Source organism: Sparus aurata, chromosome 23 (assembly GCF_900880675.1).
Source record: "Sparus aurata chromosome 23, fSpaAur1.1, whole genome shotgun sequence".
NCBI classification, from domain to species: Eukaryota; Metazoa; Chordata; class Actinopteri; order Spariformes; family Sparidae; genus Sparus; species Sparus aurata.
This window is the reverse complement of record NC_044209.1, coordinates 14181137-14202206: the sequence shown is the minus strand read 5'-3', so window position 1 is coordinate 14202206 and position 21070 is coordinate 14181137. Positions and strand designations below refer to the sequence as shown.

The 21070-nt window shown below is 41.9% G+C and overlaps 1 protein-coding gene across 1 annotated transcript; it reads left to right on the top strand.

Moving 5' to 3' along the window:
• The first annotated feature begins 8146 nt into the window (after positions 1–8146).
• On the top strand, positions 8147–10457 carry LOC115575222 (zinc finger BED domain-containing protein 5-like). The gene is made up of 2 exons (XM_030407088.1): positions 8147–9848; positions 9981–10457. The coding sequence occupies exons 1-2, from the start codon at positions 8553–8555 to the stop codon at positions 10455–10457; spliced, it is 1773 nt and encodes a 590-aa protein (XP_030262948.1). The 5' UTR covers positions 8147–8552.
• Positions 10458–21070: the final 10613 nt, after the last annotated feature.

Genomic DNA, 21070 nt, shown 5'->3' with positions numbered 1-21070 from the left:
AGAGAAAAATCCATGAATGAGTCCAATCGAGGTTGTGGCGCATCAGCCCCAGACTCCCCTTTGAATAAAATCGGAGTTTTGTGAGCTGTTGACTTGTGGGATTCTTTAACTTTGTGAAACTCTGTCTGCGATGAGTTCTTAATTATTTGACTGCAACACATTTTTTGGAGCTTTCACGGCCCAGGAAAGATTGGTGTAGGAAGGACATATTTTTCGTCGGCTAACTAACTTTAGCATCACCCTGGTTCCCTCGACAGAAATGCCTAAGGGATTCTTGAATTGGATTTTGGATTATCTCTTAGGCCAGTTTACAATACCTACATGTGTTGTTCAGCTAGATAATTTTCGCACATGAACCCCACTTTTGTGTTTTTCGAAGCGTAGCCGAAATCGCTTGAAGGAAAGAGTTAACGTTAGGCTATTCAGACGACAACGTGGTCGCACGAGTTAAACGCCTGACGACTTAGCGCCTCTACACTGTTTCTATACAAATTTTCTTTGAACTGATCGTTGTAAAGGTTGTGAAGTTAGAGTAAGAATAATCTGCAACTGTAAAGACGGACTAGTGACGGTGTCTACGTGTTAAGCGTGACGAAGTTTAAAGTCTCACTCTCATTTAGACTGTTAGCAAAACCATTTTTAAGGCATGTAAGCGCCTTATAATATTTTTGTGGGACATTTAATGATGTATTTTATGTCACAGAATGAAACTTGTAAATATTTTAGCCCCCCATTTAACAGAACGCACATTCAAAAGACCCACTGACTTTGAGAGGAGGGACGCTCAAGTGCAAAAACGCCAAATGATTTCTGGGTTTTAGGACTCACTACTACACCACCCTATAGTATAATCAGGCACAATGTTTATTTTATTTGAGCGCAAAAAAAACATTGGCATTAATGTGATTCTGTGTGCAGCACGTTCTTCTACAGATTTCATTTACACCCTACCTGAGGCCATGGCTGGAAACTGATCACACTTTAATACCAGGTGTCAGAAAGCTCATTCCTCGCCCATTAAAATACACTTTCTGTGAAACACTGTCCCATTATAATTTCAGCCCACTGTAGAGAAACATTCACACCAGCTGGCTATGAACTTATGGTAATTACTCCCATCGCCAGTATGAAAATATATTGAAACCCCTTCTCTCCTCCTTGCATTATTAAAGCTGGTGAGGGTGGATGTTAGCCAGTAGATGTCGCCATTGTTATATTTCTGCAGTGCAACTGACTCTGGTCTTGAGGACGTTTGAAAAGATTTTTAGTGCTCCTGAATCTGTCAGTGACATTTGATCCCTGTGAAATGTGTCTACACTATGCAGAAATTGTCTTAAAATCTTTTTTTCCTGTCCGCTGAAGGTCAAAATTTAAAATCCCATATTAATTATGGCTATTTTATCACACTCATGAGCTGGTTTAGACTTACAGTAAATCAGAAAGTTACAATTCCTCCTGTAATCAAAACTTAAATGCCAAAAAAAGGCCAATATAGTGAAGAAATGTCTCAGCAGGAACATAAATCTATGCAGCGGCCCTAGTCTCGCACCGTTTTTAATGTTTGTGTGCACGTCTTTGAAAGACCTGTGAGTACTATGACAATGTAATCTGATGTAACAGAAGGCAATGTGTATGAGGCTGATTTGCAGAGAAGAAGAGGAAGATGGGGGAAGAAAGAAAAAAGTTTATGTGCGAGAAACAGTTTTCCCCATGCTGTGATCCTCCCAGACAGAGGCAGACGGAGTCATGTGGAATGACCTTTCCTTTCTTTTGTTTGTCACGACACATTAACAGCAGCTTAATATGACTGCGTGTGTGTGTGTCTTTTATGCATGTGATGGTGGTTTCTCCATGCACACACACAGGTGCATGCGTGTGTGTGAGAGGGAGGTAATCAGTCTCTGAAGCTGTCAGTGTCAAAGGTGCTCTCTCCAGAGGAGGAGAAGGAGCACGTTTGGCTGCCATGATAACTACAATTCAGCCCGTCTCCCTCTTCTCTCCATTCTCCCTGTATCTCTGGCTGTCGCATGCTCTTTTTTTTTTTTTTTCTCTCACTGCCGGGTTGTCTCTCTTGCTCTTCCTCGCTCTCAGTCATTCCTCAGCTGTAACCCATCCTTCTTCCTGCACTCTTAATTGGAAATAACTAATTTTAACACTTCCCTGCTTCATTACTTTGTGGCAGACAAAGATCAATAACCCGGGCTGTGTTGTTAGTGTGCTGGGTGCGTTTGTGTTTCTTCTACAGCCACTTCAGCTTGAGACTTACCAAGGTATATTCACAATACATCTCTGATTTTGTTGATCTAACGGCCCAGATTGTAATTTTGTAACATTGGTCTGGTCTGTAAGGGCAACATCTATCGCGTGTCTATCTGACATCGCTGTGTTGTTGTGACCTTGAAACATCATAATTAATGTTGTTCCAGGAACCATCATTTCTAATTTTGAGAAAGTGTCAGAGGCTGCGTTTTGCAATCATTGAGGTTTCATGGATTGAGCCCAGGACTCTCACTAAGGAGACAGAGGCTCTTATCCTGTATTACTGTTCACTTGGTTTATTTGCACGAAGTTCGCTCAATAATTTCACTTTCTTTTTGGTCTACTTTCACTTTTTGGTTCGATTTAGGCAACTAAAATACTTAGTAATGTTTAGAAGAACATGGTTTGGTTAAAGGTGGAATTTGTAAGATTTGGCCGCCTGTCTAATGTTCCTCCAAACAAGCAGAGGGCAGCTTATCACGATAGTAACCGCTAACTGCTAATGATAACAACTGCATCTGCCGTTAGAGATAAAGCTAGCAGTCCAGACCAGGAGCTTTGAGTAGGGGTGGGCAATACTGCAAATTTTGGTACCGATCCGATACCAAGTAATTACAGGGCCAGTATTGCCGATACCGATACTAATACTGATACTGATACTTCTTACTTGAAAATTCCTGATCATTGAATGATTTTATACTTTTGCCTTTTAATTAGTTGATCATGATAATAATAAAACACAGGATTTTAGCCAAATAAGAAAATAGTATTTAACATAATTAAATCTATCACCCATCTGCATGTAGCCTAAATAGGAATACTAATGTTCCTTCAACAGATACACAAAATAGTAATTTTATTCTCATACTTCAGGTTTGAGGTAGGCTATATATGGTAATATAAGCATATATGTTTGAGTTACAGTAAAACAATTAAGGGGCACAGTGAACCTGAGCGAGAGAGGTGGAGAGGAGCGCTGCACATAAGGACTGAGAGAGACGCTGCGATCACACAAACTCTGTGAAGAAATATGAGTGATTTGCTGAACTTATAGAAGAGAAACTACAACAAAACTATCAATATCATCACGCTAGTATCGATCCGATACCAATACTCACTTAGGTATTGATACTATCGATATTTGGATCGATCCGCCTACCCCTAGCTTTGAGTGTTATTGTGAGACAGGACAGGCCGGGGCTAGATTTAGTATACATATCCGCGAACAAAACACATGGTCAAATCCCACATAACATATAAAACTGTTATTTCTTCACACTTTATTGATATTATTTGTTTAAACACAAAGTCTTACATGTTGAACCTTAATTGCACCCTAAAATATGCACTTCGACAACGTTTATTACTTGTTTCAAAGGAAAACGTCTCCCATGTGTGTATTTTTCCAGTCTCGTAAATCTGTGACATGTTATTGGTCAGTTGCAGCGAAGGTCCTGCAGCAACATTAATTACGATGTTCCAGGATCAGCACCAACATAGCAAAGCCAGATCGTGCCTGTCCTGTAAGAGAAATCCCACTTCTGTCACTGAGGTTTCTACCATGTCAGAAGTACCAAGGTTTTGTTTGTGAACCCGACTGATCAGTATATCCAAATCACTAAGGTACAAGCCTGTGCACCACTATTTCACAGAAATGTTAGATGTGTTCCATTGAAAGTCTAACCAGCAGTTCAGACTCTCTGATGCACAATCACAAAACCTTGTGATGCTCCTGTGTAAAGGACAACCCTCCAGCTCCTTCCACACACATCCGATCGATGCTGTCAGGGCTTTGACAAACTTGTTCCCATCACCTTGCTCATGGTAGGCCCCCGAGGAATATACACAATCACACGTACAGTATGTCTATATGTGTGTGATTACAGCCCGCAGACAGAAGGCATATGCCACGTTTCCAGCTCTCCGAATCTATTTCACGTGATGAGCATTGCGGATGCTTAACACGTCCCCGTCCGCGATTCTCTCACCTGTGCCATGTCACTTATTCAGTATGTGAGTAAATGTGCTGAAATGTGTGGAATGGAATGATTCACGGCTTACATAAAACCTTTGTCTATATTTAGCGCCAGCATGACTCTAGATTTCTGCACCGAAGCTATCAGCCACACACTGAGATGTGCGTGGGCCTGCCCTGAGCTGACTGCGGCCCTGGATTCATGTTCTGCATGTCTGCCTCACCTCAGGCTCGGGGTTTATCTTAGAAACATGATGATACGTAAACTCTCGAAAACCTGCTGTTACAGCGTCATGATAATGTCACCTCGGGGGAGTTCAAATAAAGATTACAGTTTATTTATCCGTACAGAAGCCATAGCATAAAAAAAAGCTACAAAACAAAACAGCTGTGCAGAAGAAGAGAGAAACCCAGATGGGGCTTATTAGAGTTGTCCCAAAAGAGCACTGAAAATCAAGTCCCAGATGCAAGATCAGGAGCATCAGCAAAAAAATACAATAAACAAAATTAAATGAATGTGGGTTCCATTCATGGCAGCTTGTCTGTGGAAATGTTGCTTCATAAGGATTACAATAAGTAATGGGGTGGATGACTGCATTGTGCAACATAACTTCGAACAACTATATGAAATGATGCACAGCAGTCAGACAACAAGCCATTTGTTTTTGTCATTTTCTGGCTGAATGCTTGTACAATCTTTCCAGGTAAACATTTCCCCCTGTTATTATAACAAGGTATTAAGTCTGCTGCACCTGAGAAGTTCCCCATCATCATTTAATCATGAGAATAGTGTTTTTAGTGTGACTTTGAAGATTGCACTTCTGTCATTACTTGATGAAGCCGAATCCATTTGGAAAATTAAAATCTATGCCTGTCTTACATATGAATAGTGTACTGGGAATAAACTGCAAACTGCCCTTCACGAATCTCAAGGCTCACGTTCCTCTTTGAACGAAGCTTCATTATCTTGTGTTTTTATGATTCTTGTAATTGTCATAAAGTTGTACTATATGTGTTCGCTGATTGTGTTCATGAGAATGTTTCATGTTCTCAGATCTTCAAACAGTGTTCTGGGGGACCATGTTTTCATCTGAGAACAACTTGTTCATTCAGTTATGGAAAACTTATGATAAACAATAATTAATATTGTAAATATTGAAATTCTGAACCTGAATTTCTATGAAAACTATATGTAGAGTCCATTTAATCTCAATGAGTCAGTAATCTCAATCAAAATTAAACAAAATAAATGAACTCATAAATGGATATATAAAGTCCGTTAGATGCAGAATTAAGTTAAAATCATCTTCGAAAAGAATAGCTATAAAGTGCAGTGAGGAATAAATTTATATAAATAAGGAATAACAAATGTCCAGGAATGGAGCCTTGTGGAACTCCATACTCTAACTTAGGGTTTCTCAACGGGGGCGGTACCGCCCCCCAGGGGGCGTTCTAGACATTGTGGGGGGCGCTGGGAGCGTGGGGGCTGAGAGGGGGGCGCTCAGGCAGGAATTGGGGGCGCCACAACTTGGCTTGTACAAAGTTCATTTGAACTCTACATTTTAAACTTTCATGGTTTCCCAACTTTTTTTAGTGCAAATAACCGACCTTACACTGCATGAAAAGTGGGATTTTCGGCCCCATAAACGCCCGGAAATCTCCCTAATTTTCGGCAGTTAACGACAATTTACAGGCTGTTGTCTGTGCCGAAAATTGTCGGAAACGAACCATGACGTCAGTGGAGTTCCCGGAGGTGCGAACGGCTCTAATTAGCATATGAATAGCAGCGAAACCACGCCTGGCCAGAGAATGTGTGGGCTGGCTTGAATATCCTCACTCAGTATTGGATGAAACCACTACTCATAAACAAGCAAAGTCACTCGTGATTGGTCACCCTGGGTCATTATAAATGTTAACCCCGGTGGGAATATATATATATATATATATATATATATATATATATATATATATATATATATATATATATATATATATATATAATGTTTATATATTTATATTTATATGATTTATTCATTCATTTATATTTATGATATAATCAATGACATGAATGAATTTACTAAGAAAAGGAACATTTGCCAGGAAGGAGTCGTTTATTCAAAGAAAGAGTTTTATTAGCACAAACACACAGCATGTACAAAGCATAATCTGTCCACACAACAAACGGGAAGCTCACAAGAGGCCCAAAATCCTACAGCACCGCGAAGTGTCTGTTTTTGCAGACGTCTGTGGTGCGCTGCCCTGTACTTCGGAATCGCCTCTCATGTGACAGCAGCATGGCACAGAGCTCGGTGAGCTCCCGGCTGTGAAAGGACTGAGGTCGCACAATCCATCCAGACACCCGCCATCTTGTGCCGTCTTCCTCCTCAGACATCAGGTCCATGGCGGCGGACTTCCAAAGGTCCACCTCATCCTCAGCTAGCACTCTGGCTCGCTTCCATCAGCTGTAAAAACAATCAATAAAGACGATCAGTACTGCGCGATGCACTGCGTATGGATACAACACATCTATTATTTAATAGAATAATAGTCACATTGACCAAAAACGGATCCAATCTAATAAATCTTACCCTCTTTGTCCTCGATCGACTCCGAGCTGAACTCCTCACAGCGTCCGCCTGCGATGCAAGATCTGCTTGTTTGTTGTCCTGCGTACTGTCTCGTAATGTCTTACAGGCAGCTGGAAAACAATTAAAAAGTATGGTATGAATAAAGAAACGTAAGTCACAGTAAAATTAAGCGAGGGAGAAAACGTTAACAGTTACTTACACAATGGCGTCATTATCGACATCGTGTAAATCTGGACTTGCAGACGTGGCTCCGAGCTAACAGGAGGTCGCGGCCTTGTTATGAGGCGAGGTTAGTCTGTGGAAACAAAATGCTCGCAGCGATAAACATCCGTGTCCCTCTGCGGCAGCGAAGCTCCGTCCGTCGGCGACATTCTTCGTGGCGACCCGGCAAAGCTTCTCCCGTCCGCGCAGGCCTCCTCTCAACAATGGCCGGGCCGCTAGCCTAGCTCCTGCTAGCTAGCTTAGCTCCAGCTAGCTAGCTTAGCCGAACTTGCTTCGTGTCCATTAAAACACAAACACTTTGACTGCGATGGAGAGTCCAACTCACACACTCACAGCACGTCGTCAGACAACAGTTCAGTCTGTTAGTGATAAAACACGACACACACAGTCCACTGTCAGCTGCTCGACGCCATTAACTCTCCGCTCCTTCTTCCTCGTCACTCACGCTCCGGTCTACCCGGAAGTGTAAAAACTCTTACAGGTCATGAACTCTCACACGCAATAAGAATTACTTTTCAACAGCTTTTAAAACATTCAGAACCCATGAAATTATAGAAAAACTTTTTTTTTTTTACATTTTAATATCTTGGTTATCTCAAAATATTTCGTGCAAATTTTAACTTCTTAACAACTGGCGTTTTATCTTTAACTTGTTCCCAGGAGAGAGAGAGAAAAAAAAGAATAAATAATCTTTTTTACATAACATTGGCCATTGCTAATGACATACACAGTAATTAATCTAGCATACTTTCATTAAATAAATCAATTTAAGCTCAAATATAAGGGTCTATAATTAGGCTATATTGAGCCTCATCTATTTGTACCAGAGATTTTCTTAAAATGAAGTTAACACCTTTTAGAAAAAGATCACCTGGGGTAAAACTCCCCCTGCTACCCTGATTTGCATTTGTATAGCTCACAGCATTTTCATTTACATGTTAAAGCCTCCCCTGGAATCAGGGGGAGGGGGGTCATTGGGGGACAACTGCCAAGCAAGGCCCACGTCAATTTCCGACAATTTACGTCAGTTTTCAGTGTTGCCTGCAAATTGCCGCGTGCAGCCGCAAACCTGAAATTCCACGTCAATCTACAGTGCCGCATACTGACGAAAATCCCACTTTTCATGCAGTGTTAATAGTCTACTTTATGGGTGTTTCAATAAATTCTACTGAGCTACATGTTATGAGATCGGTGTGTGTCCTTTTAAGAGCGAGAGCGGTGTGTGTGTGTGTGCGCGTGTGCGTGTGGTCGAGAGAGCTGAAGGGAGAGCTATCCTCTCTGCTCCCTGACCATGATTGGACGAGCTGAGCAGGAACGGTCTCCATAGTAACGCCCGTAAACAAACCACAGCAGCAGGGAGTATTCTGACACTTGGCTACTTTTGACAGCTGTCACTTCCAGCTCCAGCTAATAGTTCGCGGGCTAACACTTCAATAGCCAATTAAAACGTACACAAGCACGATTACGTAATCACATTTAATCACAATCCATTTACATTACAATCAAACATGGCGGAAAACAAGAAGAAGTGCCGGCAGTACAATGCAAATTACATAAATTATGGATTTATTCCATCACCAGCGAATGTACATCTGCCGATGTGCCTGCTATGTGAGCAGGTTTTCTCAAATGAGGCAATGAAGCCGTCGCGATTACAGGAGCATCTGTCAAAAAAACATCCTGACAAGGCATCAAAAGACTCGGCCTACTTCCAGTCACTGAGAGATCAGCGTTCAAGGCGCCCTACGATCAACACCATGTTCGCTCGGAGCGTCAACCAAACAGAGAGCGGGTTGGTGGCATCTTACAATATAGCTCTGCTAATTGCAAAGGCCGGCTTACCGTTCACTGTAGGGGAGTCTCTCGTTATTCCTGCAATAAAGGAGGCGATCTCCACTGTCATGCAGCGCGACCCTGCGCCAGTCACCAAGGCCATCCCGCTCAGCAACGACAGTGTGGCCCTGCGCATACGGGAGATGTCCATGGACACTGAGCAACAGCTGTGTGCTACGTTGCGCGGCTGTCGCTTTAGTATCCAGCTGGATGAGACCACCACGGCCGACAACAATGTTCTCCTGATGGCCTATGTCCGTTATGTGTCCGGGAGGGATCTGCCTGAGGATTTCCTGTTCGGGGAATACCTGGCCACAGACACGCGAGGGGAAACCATCTTCGCCGCCCTGACGGAGTTCCTGCGGGAGAGGGACATCCCAGTGACGAACATCATCGCCTGCGCCACGGATGGAGCGCCAGCTATGGTCGGCAGATACCGGGGATTCGCCACCCTCCTCAAGCAGCAAGTCCCCCAGGTGTTGACAGTGCACTGCATACTGCACCGTCACAACTTGGTGTCCAAAAAAATGTCCCCGTCACTCCATCAGTCCCTGGATGTTGCGGTCAAGGCGATCAACAAAATAAAAGCCCATGCGCTTAATGATCGGCTCTTCAGACAGCTGTGTGGGGACAATGATGAGGCCTTTAAGCGTCTGCTGCTCCACACAGAGGTGCGCTGGCTGTCAAAGGGCAACTGCTTGGCCAGGCTGTGCGAGCTTTTCCATTCAGTAATTGAATTTCTCGACCAGGCAGACGCAACCTTGAAGGCCAAGCTGTGGTCCTGTCGCCATGACATTTTTTACCTCTCCGACTTTTTCGGGAAAATGAATGAGGTCACATTGAAGCTCCAGGGGGATGGGATGACGCTGGTCCACTCCAAGGCCACCATCTGCAGCTTCCTTGCAAAACTGGAGCTCTACCAACAGAACCTGGGGAGGCGACAATTCATTAACTTTCCACAGTTAGCCAAGGTAGGTTTTTAAATTAAGGCCTGTTCATACTAAGCAAGATATATAGGCTATATATATAATAAATATAATATAATATATTTATTTATTTATTATAGGCCTATATAAATATTATATTTAACTGTGCTTGTTCAGGTGTTGGATGAGCTGACGGATAGTCACCTGCTGCTCTACACCGACCACTTGAAGGCAGTCAAGGCCGACATGGCGATTCGGTTCAGGGACCTCCAGCAGTTAGATGTGCCTGACTGGGTGATGGAGCCATGGAAAGCAGATGCTGTCAGCTGTGAGCCCGAAATCCAGGAGAGCCTCATTGATCTCCAGAACGACGAAGAGGCAAAAGCAACGTTCCGGACCTCAGGTTGGCGTGCGATGTGGGTAACGCAAGGTCAGCGTTTTCCCCCGTTGTGGGAGAGGGTCCATCTCCTGCTCCTCGCTTTCCCCACGTCGTACCTCGTCGAACAGGGATTCAGCCAAGCGCTCCACATGCAGACGAAATACCGCAACCATCTGAACCTGGTTAGCTCTGGCGCTCTCAGACTGAAACTAACATCCCAGTGTCCAGATGTGAAAAAGCTGGCAGCAGCCCACCAAGCACAGGGCTCTCACTAGGTTGCTTTCAAAAAATAAAGCGTGTGCAGTCCTGTATAGTTCCCTTCTTTAAAATAGGCTTTTTTTTCTTCTTTTTTTCCTTGGTTCATGTCAGCATCTCAGTCCTCAGGCAATGACCGTTGCTTTTTCAAATGTTTAATACGCCTAGAGTGCATCAATTAACGCATGAGCGATTTCTGCACGAGCGTTTTTTTATTGGTTCGTTCACTGTTGTTCACGTGAAGTGTGCATGTTGTTGGCATCTCTGACTACATAAGCCTACTAAAACTAATTTTCAACAAATTCTGCTGTGGTGGTATTTTTCTTCCCAAGTTCCACGTTGCTCAATACACCTGGGGTTATTTTCAAATGTTGTGATATTGTGAAGTGATATAAACGTTAACCACTTCTATTCAGACTTAATATGCAATTCATTCATCATCCTCAAAGGCTGTGTGGCCTTTCTCTCAGTAGAAACACCAGTTTGACTTAAATTCTATCTCACAGCTCTTTGCAGAAAGATCCTAGCAACTCAAGAGCTCAAGGTCCAATTACAACTAAAATAATTTCCATGTTGTTTACCAGTTTCTCCAGGCATAGTGTTGAGTTATATACAAACATGACCTACTATATGTGTCAAAAACATTAAAAAAAATAATAATAATAACAAAAAAAATAATTAAAATAAATTAAAATCCATGCTTTCATTTCCTATAAAATGGTCAGATTTGCTCAGCAGCACATCATGTTGTTGGGGGCATAAATACAACTCCAATCCAATAAAAACAGGGACTTTAAAGCAAACGAATGGCTTCTCTCATCATACAAAACCCGATGTCAATTGAAGTCCTCTGGTCTTAACACACTGTTTACTACAAGAGCATGTCAAACACCAGAATATATAGTGGGGGGGGGGGGATGGATCATGGTATGGTCAGGGGGGCGTTTGTACAAAAAAGGTTGAGAACCACTGCTCTAACTGATCTCTAGGCATCCATGAATAGAAATATATAGAATACAATGGATATTCAATATATCAATTCAAAATCATGATCATTTGAGACATTTTTTTCAGCTAAAAGTAAAATTTGCCAGGATGCTCTACAGACCAGAAGAATGATGAGGCTCTGTCAGAACCATATGGTGTTATAACTATTCAAACATTTATAGGTCAGATTTGTAAGAAAGGAGATTTTTCAGTCTCGTTCCAAATTAAACACTGATCAAAAGTGTCAGTTTTTGACAAGTCCTTCTGACTCATAAATCAAATTAACATCATCTGATGTACTACTTTTTAAAATGAATATTAGTATTTTTGAAAGACTAATCAAAGTGTCTTGGATTTCTGTTCAGGATCCGAATGCTGAGTGTCTGATGGTAAAGGAGTTTTGCACTTCTTCACCTGCAATTTGATATTCAAACTGGCATGCCTGACATTGATATTCTTTGTCCGAATACTGGGGATAAAACCTGAGCTGTGACCCTGACTCTCTGAGGAGCACCATATAAAATATCCATATATAAATATCTTGAGACTGAAAGAGAGCTACTGCACACTCATCACCATCTGGTGACATTAAGAATCTTCACTGGAATCCAATACATGGATTTGTGTTGCAAATTATATTACTTGTTTGTGTTTTGTTTGCTTCTGTATTTGTGAGCAATAATGATATACGAGTCAATCTGCACGGGTCGAAGCCCAAGGCAACTTTTGATTTTATCCTGGGCAAACCACAGAATAGCCCTGACAGCTTGGAGAGTGCACTGCCATTGACCTGCCCTACAGTGACAGCGTGTGTATGTGTATGTGTATGTGTGTGTGTGTGTATGTGTGATCAGATGTGTGTATGGACAGCAGCACAGGTGACCTTAAACACATAGTCAGCCATTTCAAACACCAAGTGTCAGTCCTCAGCTGCACTGACCATCTCTATGTTATATTTAAAAACTAATGTTAATGTGTTAACCTGCTTTTTTTTTTTACAGCCTGCAGAAAAACATGAATGAAACAGACGAGGAGCACATTTTCTTTTGTTGGCTACTTTTTAGAGCATCACTGTAAAATGCGTATTTTGTTTTAGGGGATTTACCTAAATACAATCTCTGTGTCTTCTTTATATATGTTTCTGTGATATGTTCGTGTGACAGAGTTCATCGATCTGTAATACACATTGCACACAATGTGTCAGAGTCACTCGCCTTGTTTACATGATTTGTCCCCTGGACTGGAATGAAACTCATCCCTATGGTAAAGCTAACAGACGTGGGCTGAGGACCTGGCTTTTCTGATTTCAGCGACTGCTAGGCACCAGTCTAAAGCATATCAACACCACTGGTTTAATGCTATGCAGGCTGAACTAAGACTGGCCTCTAGTATCACAGCAAAAAACCTATTTGTATGTATGTGATGCAGGAAGCAGCAACCTGACTGCTCTGCCAAATCACTGCAGGCTTATTCTGTGAATACAGCTGGTGGTCGTCTGATCAACTTTTTCACCAGTTAACTAACAAGTTTTCCACTTAGTGTACACGACTGGTGCATCAGGAATCAATCAATCAGTCAATCAATCAATCAATCAATCAATCAATCAATCAATCAATCAATCAATCAATCTGTCTATCTATCTATCTATCTATCTATCTATCTATCTATCTTTATTTGTATAGCGCAAATTCACAACAAAAGTCATCTCATGACACTTTCCAAATTGAGCAGGTCTAGACTTCTACTTTGGAACATTCACTTATTTTTCAAAGTCACTTTAGATAAATGTGTTTGGCAAATGTTTTAGATTTAATTTTGGACAGAGACCGCAAAATACAAATAACGTTTTTTGTGAGTGAAGCATCCATTATGATGCACTGATCTACTTTGATGTGCAATCAGTGGGAGCACAAAATCCATCCTTATTTAGAATTTAGATGCATCAAATGTAAGATAAAGCAACATTATGTCACTCTACCATAAAAGAACAGCTTGAAAATCATTTTGATGGTGCAGTGTATTAGGGTGAATTGTGTCAATCCGTCACTTGTTTCGGCTCTATCTAACTTAAGTGAGAGGGTAGGATGACAGTGTTACATACATGTTTAGATCAAAATGAGTCTTTAACACATAACATTGTCATGACATAATGAGTTATGTTTTTTAGTTGGCACATGTAATGTAGATTGACAGATTGTTAACAACCCAATCACCAGAACACAAGTTGGCAACCATGGATACATTGAAACTTAATGAGACAACAATGTGCTTATGGTCTTAGGTTAGGTTTAAGCGCAAAAAATGCTTGGTAAGGTTTAGGAAAAGATAGTGTTTGGGCCTAAAGTAACTGATTTGGTTAACCGAAACATTGCTAAAGACATCATGAGGTCTTGTCAGGAGCACCTGGTTTCGTTTCCACAAACTGTCCCAAGGTCTTCTTAAAAATACCCACTAACAAATGTTGAACCCTAGTCTTGAACAGTGGTCAGTGGCTTGGCAAGTTTCTCATTAACAGCCCCTCCACCTCCAAATGTGATAGTCAGGTCAGAAACATACGTGAACGTGATATGACACATATTGAAGCAATGTCAATATGGTGCGTAGCTTATGACAAGTACAAATGTTAACACGTCAGTGGGTTGCAGAATCCTTAACTGCCAACATTTTATTCTGGCAACTGAGTTGGAAATTCTGGGAACATAAGATGACTTGTATCTCATGAGTCAAATTCAGGCCAACCCTGTATAATTCAAATACCAGGTCCACCCTGAAACACAGTTTGTATTTATGTTCCCATAAACTTGGACAGCACAGTCATGATGCTACAATATTTTGAATCTGACCACCTCTTAATACCAGTGATTTAAACCTCTCATCTATTTTCAGCCCCATCAAGCAACTATTGATGTTGACAGAGTTTTATTCACTGGGGGCTAACTGTATTTAATGCCATGACTCACAGTTCTGGGAATTTTTTGATGTACTCTTAACATCAAGTAAATTGTGGGCTTTATTGTGGGAGTTCTATGATTCATATTCGAAAACAAACAACATCCAGAGAAAACAGGTTCTCCTCATTCTCGCAGTTCAGGAATAAAAGAAGACGCTTCGTAAACTTTTTTGTCCGAGCGGAGCTGTCAAATGAGACATTGTTCCCTGACGGAGCTGACAGGACGCACACTGTGATTGTGGGTGTGCGTCAGGGATAAAATAAGCATAAGGAGCCATGAGCTCCACTGTGGTGTTGATCCAGTGAGCACCCTTGTTAGTTTGCTTACTGTAAACACAGGAAGAGAATTTGAAACTGAATGTTCTTTGACATCCTCTTCCCCATCTGTTTGTTTGGTCCAACGCTGGCTTGCTTCGTCTAGCAGCTTGTCTTCCCTATTGTCTCCCAGTTGCTTTTTATTCACCAGCCTCTTCCATCTTCTTGTACTACAATGAGCTACATTCACTCGTATGTGTGTTTTTAGGTTGCATGCGAGATCTTTTATTTCAGGTAAGTGAGGAAAATGAGGTTTTATTTACCAAAGAATTATCACCTGTCACACTCGTTGATCACATGTTCAGTCCTGTAGCCGTGTGCCTTTTTAATCCTCCTTTTCCAATAGCTCGTGGTCTCTGAGCCTGTGTCTGATATTGGACATACACAGCTAACTCATAATCTTTTTTCCAGGTAGTAGTGATAACTGTATTACACTGTGTCTTATTTTCTTTTCTGTTCACCTCCTCTCCTCTCCCTCCTCAGTGCTGTACCTTATCCCCCCGGCTCACCTCTGCTCCTTCACACCCCTCTCTGAACTCATCTCTTCCTTTATCCGCTCTGTTAGCTCTCGCCAGTGCCACCGCCTTTCTCTCTCTCTCTCTCTCTCTCTCTCTCACGTCCATCTACGGGCGCCTCTGTAGAAATGTTCCTCATAATCTCTCCCCTTTCTTCTTCAGGTTTACTCACACACACTCGTCCCCCTGGGGCAAGGTGAGTCAGGTGTGACCGCATCTCTGGTTCCAAGAGCGGGCCCGGGTTAAACAACAAAACACTCCAATCTCTACTACTCCGTATATCACACCTTCCCCGTGTCGCACATTCAGATACATGTTCTCATATCTTCCATGGCGCTTGTGTGCTGTGGTCGCCTTCCTATCACAGTCCAGTGTGTGAGTGAGTGTGTGTGTGTGTGTGTGTGTGTGTGAGGCTTCAGGTCTCTGCACTGTTTAGATTCTGTTCGAATCAGTGTGTCATGGAGCTCTGAAACACCTACTCAGCGAGTTCTTATGTGCATTTTCTCATGTTTTACTTGGAAACATACAGGATAGAACAATACTGTGTATGTATGTGTGTGAGTGTGTGTTTCATGTATGAGGGGCCACTCATGCCATAAATCATTCTGGCCCCCTCATCTAACGAAATTGGAGTAGAGTATATAGTGTACATTCCGCTCTCAGATACATTTTCACTATCACAATAATTGATTTCCATTGTTACTGTACAATCACTAATTTCGATCTTCATATTTTTTTATCTAAACATTTTGCTTTTATATTAATATTCCTGTCTATTATCACACATCTGTATGTTTAGCTATAAATACTGTATATATAGTGTCTTTATTTTGTCTCATTTAAATCATGTTAATGAAACATATGATGAGATTGTAAATGAGGATATTTTGTTTATCGGTTCATCTGGTTGCCTTTTCTATGTTCAGTAAGAGTATGTGTTCTTTTGTCCAGTTACAGGCTAGCTACCTGCACTCTTATTGTGAAAATGAATTTAAAATAACAGTAACATTTAAAATTTTCTTTACATATTGCAATATATCCTTATCATCATGAGTTCTTTTGAAACAATAGAACAATAAGAACTTTTCTCTGAGTCTTGTACATGTGCTTCCTGGTTTGGGAGCTACTTCCTGCTTGAGAAGGGAACTTTCTGTGCCAGTGAAAATAATGGATACATAAAAAGATGAGACAAAAGACTTGACTGTGAGTGTGTGAAAGGAGAATATGGTATGTCAGCGAGCTTAAATGAATTATGGCCTGTACGGCTCCTAATAAACACGTGTACCTTCAAATTTAGCTTCATCTTTAAGACGCGTTATTGCTAACATTCGGCCACTCCTCCTTCCACTGCATTCACTTCACAACACCGCTGTTGTTCAAATCATCTGCCTCCTCGAGTGGGTCTAACATTGCTCACGCTAGCTAGCTAATTTTTTTGTTATCAGTGTGACCTTTAAAATCTGTAACCAAGAATATTATACAGAATTTTCAAAATTATGAACTTTGCTAATACTGTAAGTCTACAAATACAAGGAATCTCTGTCTGTCTGTGTGTGTGTGTGTGTGTGTATGTGTCTGTTAGTCAAATATCTCTGCGGATCAGGATCACACTGACCTGAGACTTTCAACATGGCTGCTGCGTGGTTCAGTGGTGTGCATCTAAGCATTTGCTTGGACTGCAATGATACCGTAAATAAATTATTTCATAAATGCTTTACAAATTCCGCCGAGTATTGTCCACCGGAGCCAATCACTGCACACCGTGGCCACGTGCGCACCAGAGCCAATCACTGCAGAGCTCAAGCCCACGACATACCTGAAGAAACAAGCGGATTTATACCTGCAGCGGAGCGAGCTGGACTGGGATTTTGCTGGCGGTTCGGTCCCGTTCTGTTCTGTTCTGTGCATCTAAACTGACTGTTGTGGATTAATGAGATTAAACGAGTCCGGACCGAATCTGTTCGGGTCTGAGGAGATCTGGAGACGCGCGGGCAACAAAGTGGAATCGGAATCTGTGGATGTTCGTGTGTAGCTAGCCACTGGCTAGCAGCTAGCGGCTAGCAGTTAGCTACACGGCCCACCTCCCGAGGCGAAGGACCGGCCGCATCGGCACGTGCCTGCATTTAAATGTAAATAGTTACATATAACTTTGTAAATGTTTTGAATGTATGCACAAATTTAGCAAACAACAATTTATATTTGCATTATAAGTAAAAAAAAAATGGTTTGTTGTAAATATGTTTATTTGTGGTTTTCACAGTAAAAAAATCTAACTTTTTCTACTCGGATTTTATGTTTTTTTGTGATTTTAGGTCCATTGTGTTAATACAGTTTGTCAAAATAAAAAAAATAACTGTACAGTCACACATGTGAGGTTGTTCTGAAAATAATGACACCAAGTAAATAGTGGTGAAGGTGAAATATAATGGCAAAATCAAAAAAGTCAAAAACAGCCAATTATACCCTGGAATATCTGTCATGACTCTGGTTTTATGTCTCTGTATTCATGTTGTTGTGTGTCTTGTGTCTCATGTTTTGATTTTCCATGCCCTCTTGTGTCATGTGTCCTTTAAGTTCTCCTGTGTATTTTCCCAGTTGCAGTCTGTCTCCCTCTGTCTGTCAGTGTTTTGTCCTCCATGCTCCTCCCTCTCGTTACCTCACCTGGGCTCCTCTCTCCTCACCTGTTCCTTGTCTGGTCATTAGTCTGTGTATTTAGTCTGTGAATCCCCTGCACTCCTTGTCCGTTCATTGTCTCTGCCAGTGTCTGTTCATGTCCATGTTCCTGCCTTGCCTCCTCTCGTGTCTCATGGTATGTGTTGGATTTTGAGTTTTGCAATCTGCATTTTTGATTTTGTACTTTGTCCTTTTGTTTGCACTTTGTTTAGCTCTCTTGGTTGCTACTTTGCTTTTGTCTCGTTTTTGGTCTTGCTCCTTTTTGGTTTTTGTACTTCAGCTTTAGTTTTATTAAAGCTCGCCTTTTGTTCCCCTCATTGCTGCCTCTTGTCCTCTGATTATCTGCGTTTGGGTCCAACTCCTATATTTCCATAGTTCTTCCCTTTAACCCCCCGCCTGACAATATCGGATTTCACAACAAACCTAAATAGTCCTGACGTCCCACCTTCAAACACAGCCTCATTTGGCCATCCATGAAAAAGCTCCTTAACCATCCACTTTTTTATAGGAATACACTTTTCTTACGGACACTGCACTAGTTAATAAATAAAGGCAAGATTCTTTTGTTGTCATATAGGTGGTGTGTCTGTCAGTCTGAATGTGACACCGGTTCATGTTTAACTGGTGGCTGCAGTTACATCATCTTTTCTTACAATCTTATCTCTATCTCCCCCTGTCTTCATCCCTTTATTTATGCTTTATGCCCACCCCCTCACTCACCCACCTTTTCCCGCCTCCGTCCTCAAACCACAGTGGCCGCCGCTGTGCTCCACTTGCTACTTTTCTTGCATGTCTCCCTGAATGTTTGGATCGATAAGAGCCGGCTGCGTAATAGAATTAGGCTCTAATGGAAAGTACAAACTAGCTTTCTATTTACTAAATCCCTCCAGGGGGGCGCTGGGTAGGTAAAGAGCAGACTGTGAAATGAGACTGTAGTCGAAGATGTACGTGCACGATTTTTCCTGTGTACGGATGTGTGTGTGTGTGTGTGTGTCCATGAGGGGAAGGGTGATACTGTAAATAGACTTAAAATCAAGTCAAATTGGATTAAATTCTTCGGCTGCTGTCTCAATGTCAGTCAGATGGATTTTTCCAACAAGTGAGAAGTGAGGCTGAGGACAGTGGGAGTAAAAGAGTTCTCCGTTTGTCTCTAGAAAAGTGTGTTTGCAGACATCTCAGACGTGTCCAACAAATGCAGGATAGTGCAATGTCTTTAAGTGATAAAGTGAAGTTTGAAGTGTTTCTTTATGGATTGTGCAAAAATCTTCTCAAGCTAAATAAACTAGTGAAAAACTCTCTTGGATTAGCTGGAAAAACAGGCTGGCTTTGTTTTCCGAGCACATGAATGTTGACTTTGTTAGAGATATGTGGTTCTCACAGGACAGCGATGCTGCAAACATATGATGATCTTATGGAATATGATGCATCACTGCGTATTAAAGTAACCAACAGTTTATCAAATACTTGAAATCAGCACAACCTTAAACATCTAAAGCAGTTAAAATGCAACATACACATTAATACAGCAGTGATATTGGTCCAACCCTTAGATATTTCCACTGCTATGCGGACGACACTCAGCTGTATGTGCCCTTAAAAGCTGATGACAAATCGCAAATCACGAAGTTAGAGGCCTGCCTATATGCAGTGAAGAAGTGGATGTCAGAAAACTTCCTGCTCCTAAATTCAGAAAAAACTGAGATGCTGGTCATCGCCCCCGCCAAACAGAGACACCATGTTGACCAGGTGACCGTAACTCTCGACAACTGTGTTTTTTCTCAAAGCTCAACCGTCAAGAATCTAGGTGTTACTTTTGATTCTACACTCTCCTTTGATCAGCACATCAAAGAAATTACCAAGATCGCCTTCTACCACCTGCGCAATATAGCTAAAATTAGGTCCTTCCTGTCCACCGCGGATGCAGAGATCCTGATTCATGCCTTTGTTTCGTCTAGGCTTGATTACTGCAATGCCTTATTTTCAGGTCTTCCACGCGAGAGCACCAAAAGTCTTCAAATGGTTCAGAATGCTGCAGCCAGAGTCTTAACACGTACAAGAAAATTTGATCATATTACACCAATCTTAGCATCTCTGCACTGGCTCCCAGTACATCTAAGATCAGACTTTAAGGTGCTGCTGATGACATACAAAACTGTACACGGCCTTGCCCCGTTGTACATGTCAGATCTCATTAAACCATATATTCCAACTCGGGCATTACGCTCTCAAAATTCAGGGCTCCTGATGGTTCCCAGGATCAAAAAGAAGTCAGCTGGCTGCAGGGCTTTTTCCTATCGGGCTCCTTTCCTCTGGAATAAGCTCCCAGCTGACATCAGACAATCTGTCTCTGTTGACGCCTTTAAATCTAAACTCAAAACTCACTTCTTCGATTTAGCCTTTAATTAGCCCTGATATCAACTGTAAGCTTCTTCAGTGGGTCGGTGTCAGTCTCAATGAGTTTCTATACTACTAGAGTTACACTGTGCTGCCGACGAGAAACAATCTGTTTATTCTGATAAATACTGCATTTCTCTAACCTTTGTTTTTGTTTTCTGTTCCCACAAGCTGCAAGCTGTGTCACTCTCTATAGCTTTCTCCTCCCCTCCTCTTCTCTCTCCTCCTTCTCTTTCTCCTCCTCCCCTCTTTCTTTCAGGCTCCCTTCTGATGGACCACGGCCCCCTGGGACCATCTACCATTTCCGGGCTCCTGCTGCCTTGAAATACTGACTGATCTGGATCGTCACACCCCGGGCTCTGCTGGATCATTGCTCTCCTCTGCTTCACTATCTCCTCATATCTTTATTTCTGTAAATCTTGATGCCTCTCTCTGTCTATTACTAATTATCTTGTGTGGCCTGCCCTCTTCCAGGTCAACATGGTGGACAGGAGGTCGTCTGGCTCGGGCTCCACTTGGTGATGCCTCGTCCTGCTCGGTCGTCTCCTGGTTCCACTAACATTGCATAACTTGTATCAGATCTTCTGTTGATGTACCTTGTAAACTGTGAATTGTTGCTCTTTTCTGTACACGCAACATCTATTGCATGTCTGTCCGTCCTGGAAGAGGGATCCCTCCTCTGTGGCTCTTCCTGAGGTTTCTTCCATTGGTGTTTTTTTTTTTTTTTTTTTTTTTTTTTTTTTACCCTGTTAAAAGGTTTTTTTTCCATCAACATGTGAAGTTTTTCCTCACTCGAATC

Coding starts and splice junctions, on each gene's coding strand:
- LOC115575222 (XM_030407088.1), top strand. CDS start 8,553: ATGGCGGAAAACAAGAAGAAGTGCCGGCAGTACAATGCAAATTACATA. Junction 9,849..9,980: donor ACTTTCCACAGTTAGCCAAG/GTAGGTTTTTAA, acceptor GTGCTTGTTCAG/GTGTTGGATGAGCTGACGGA.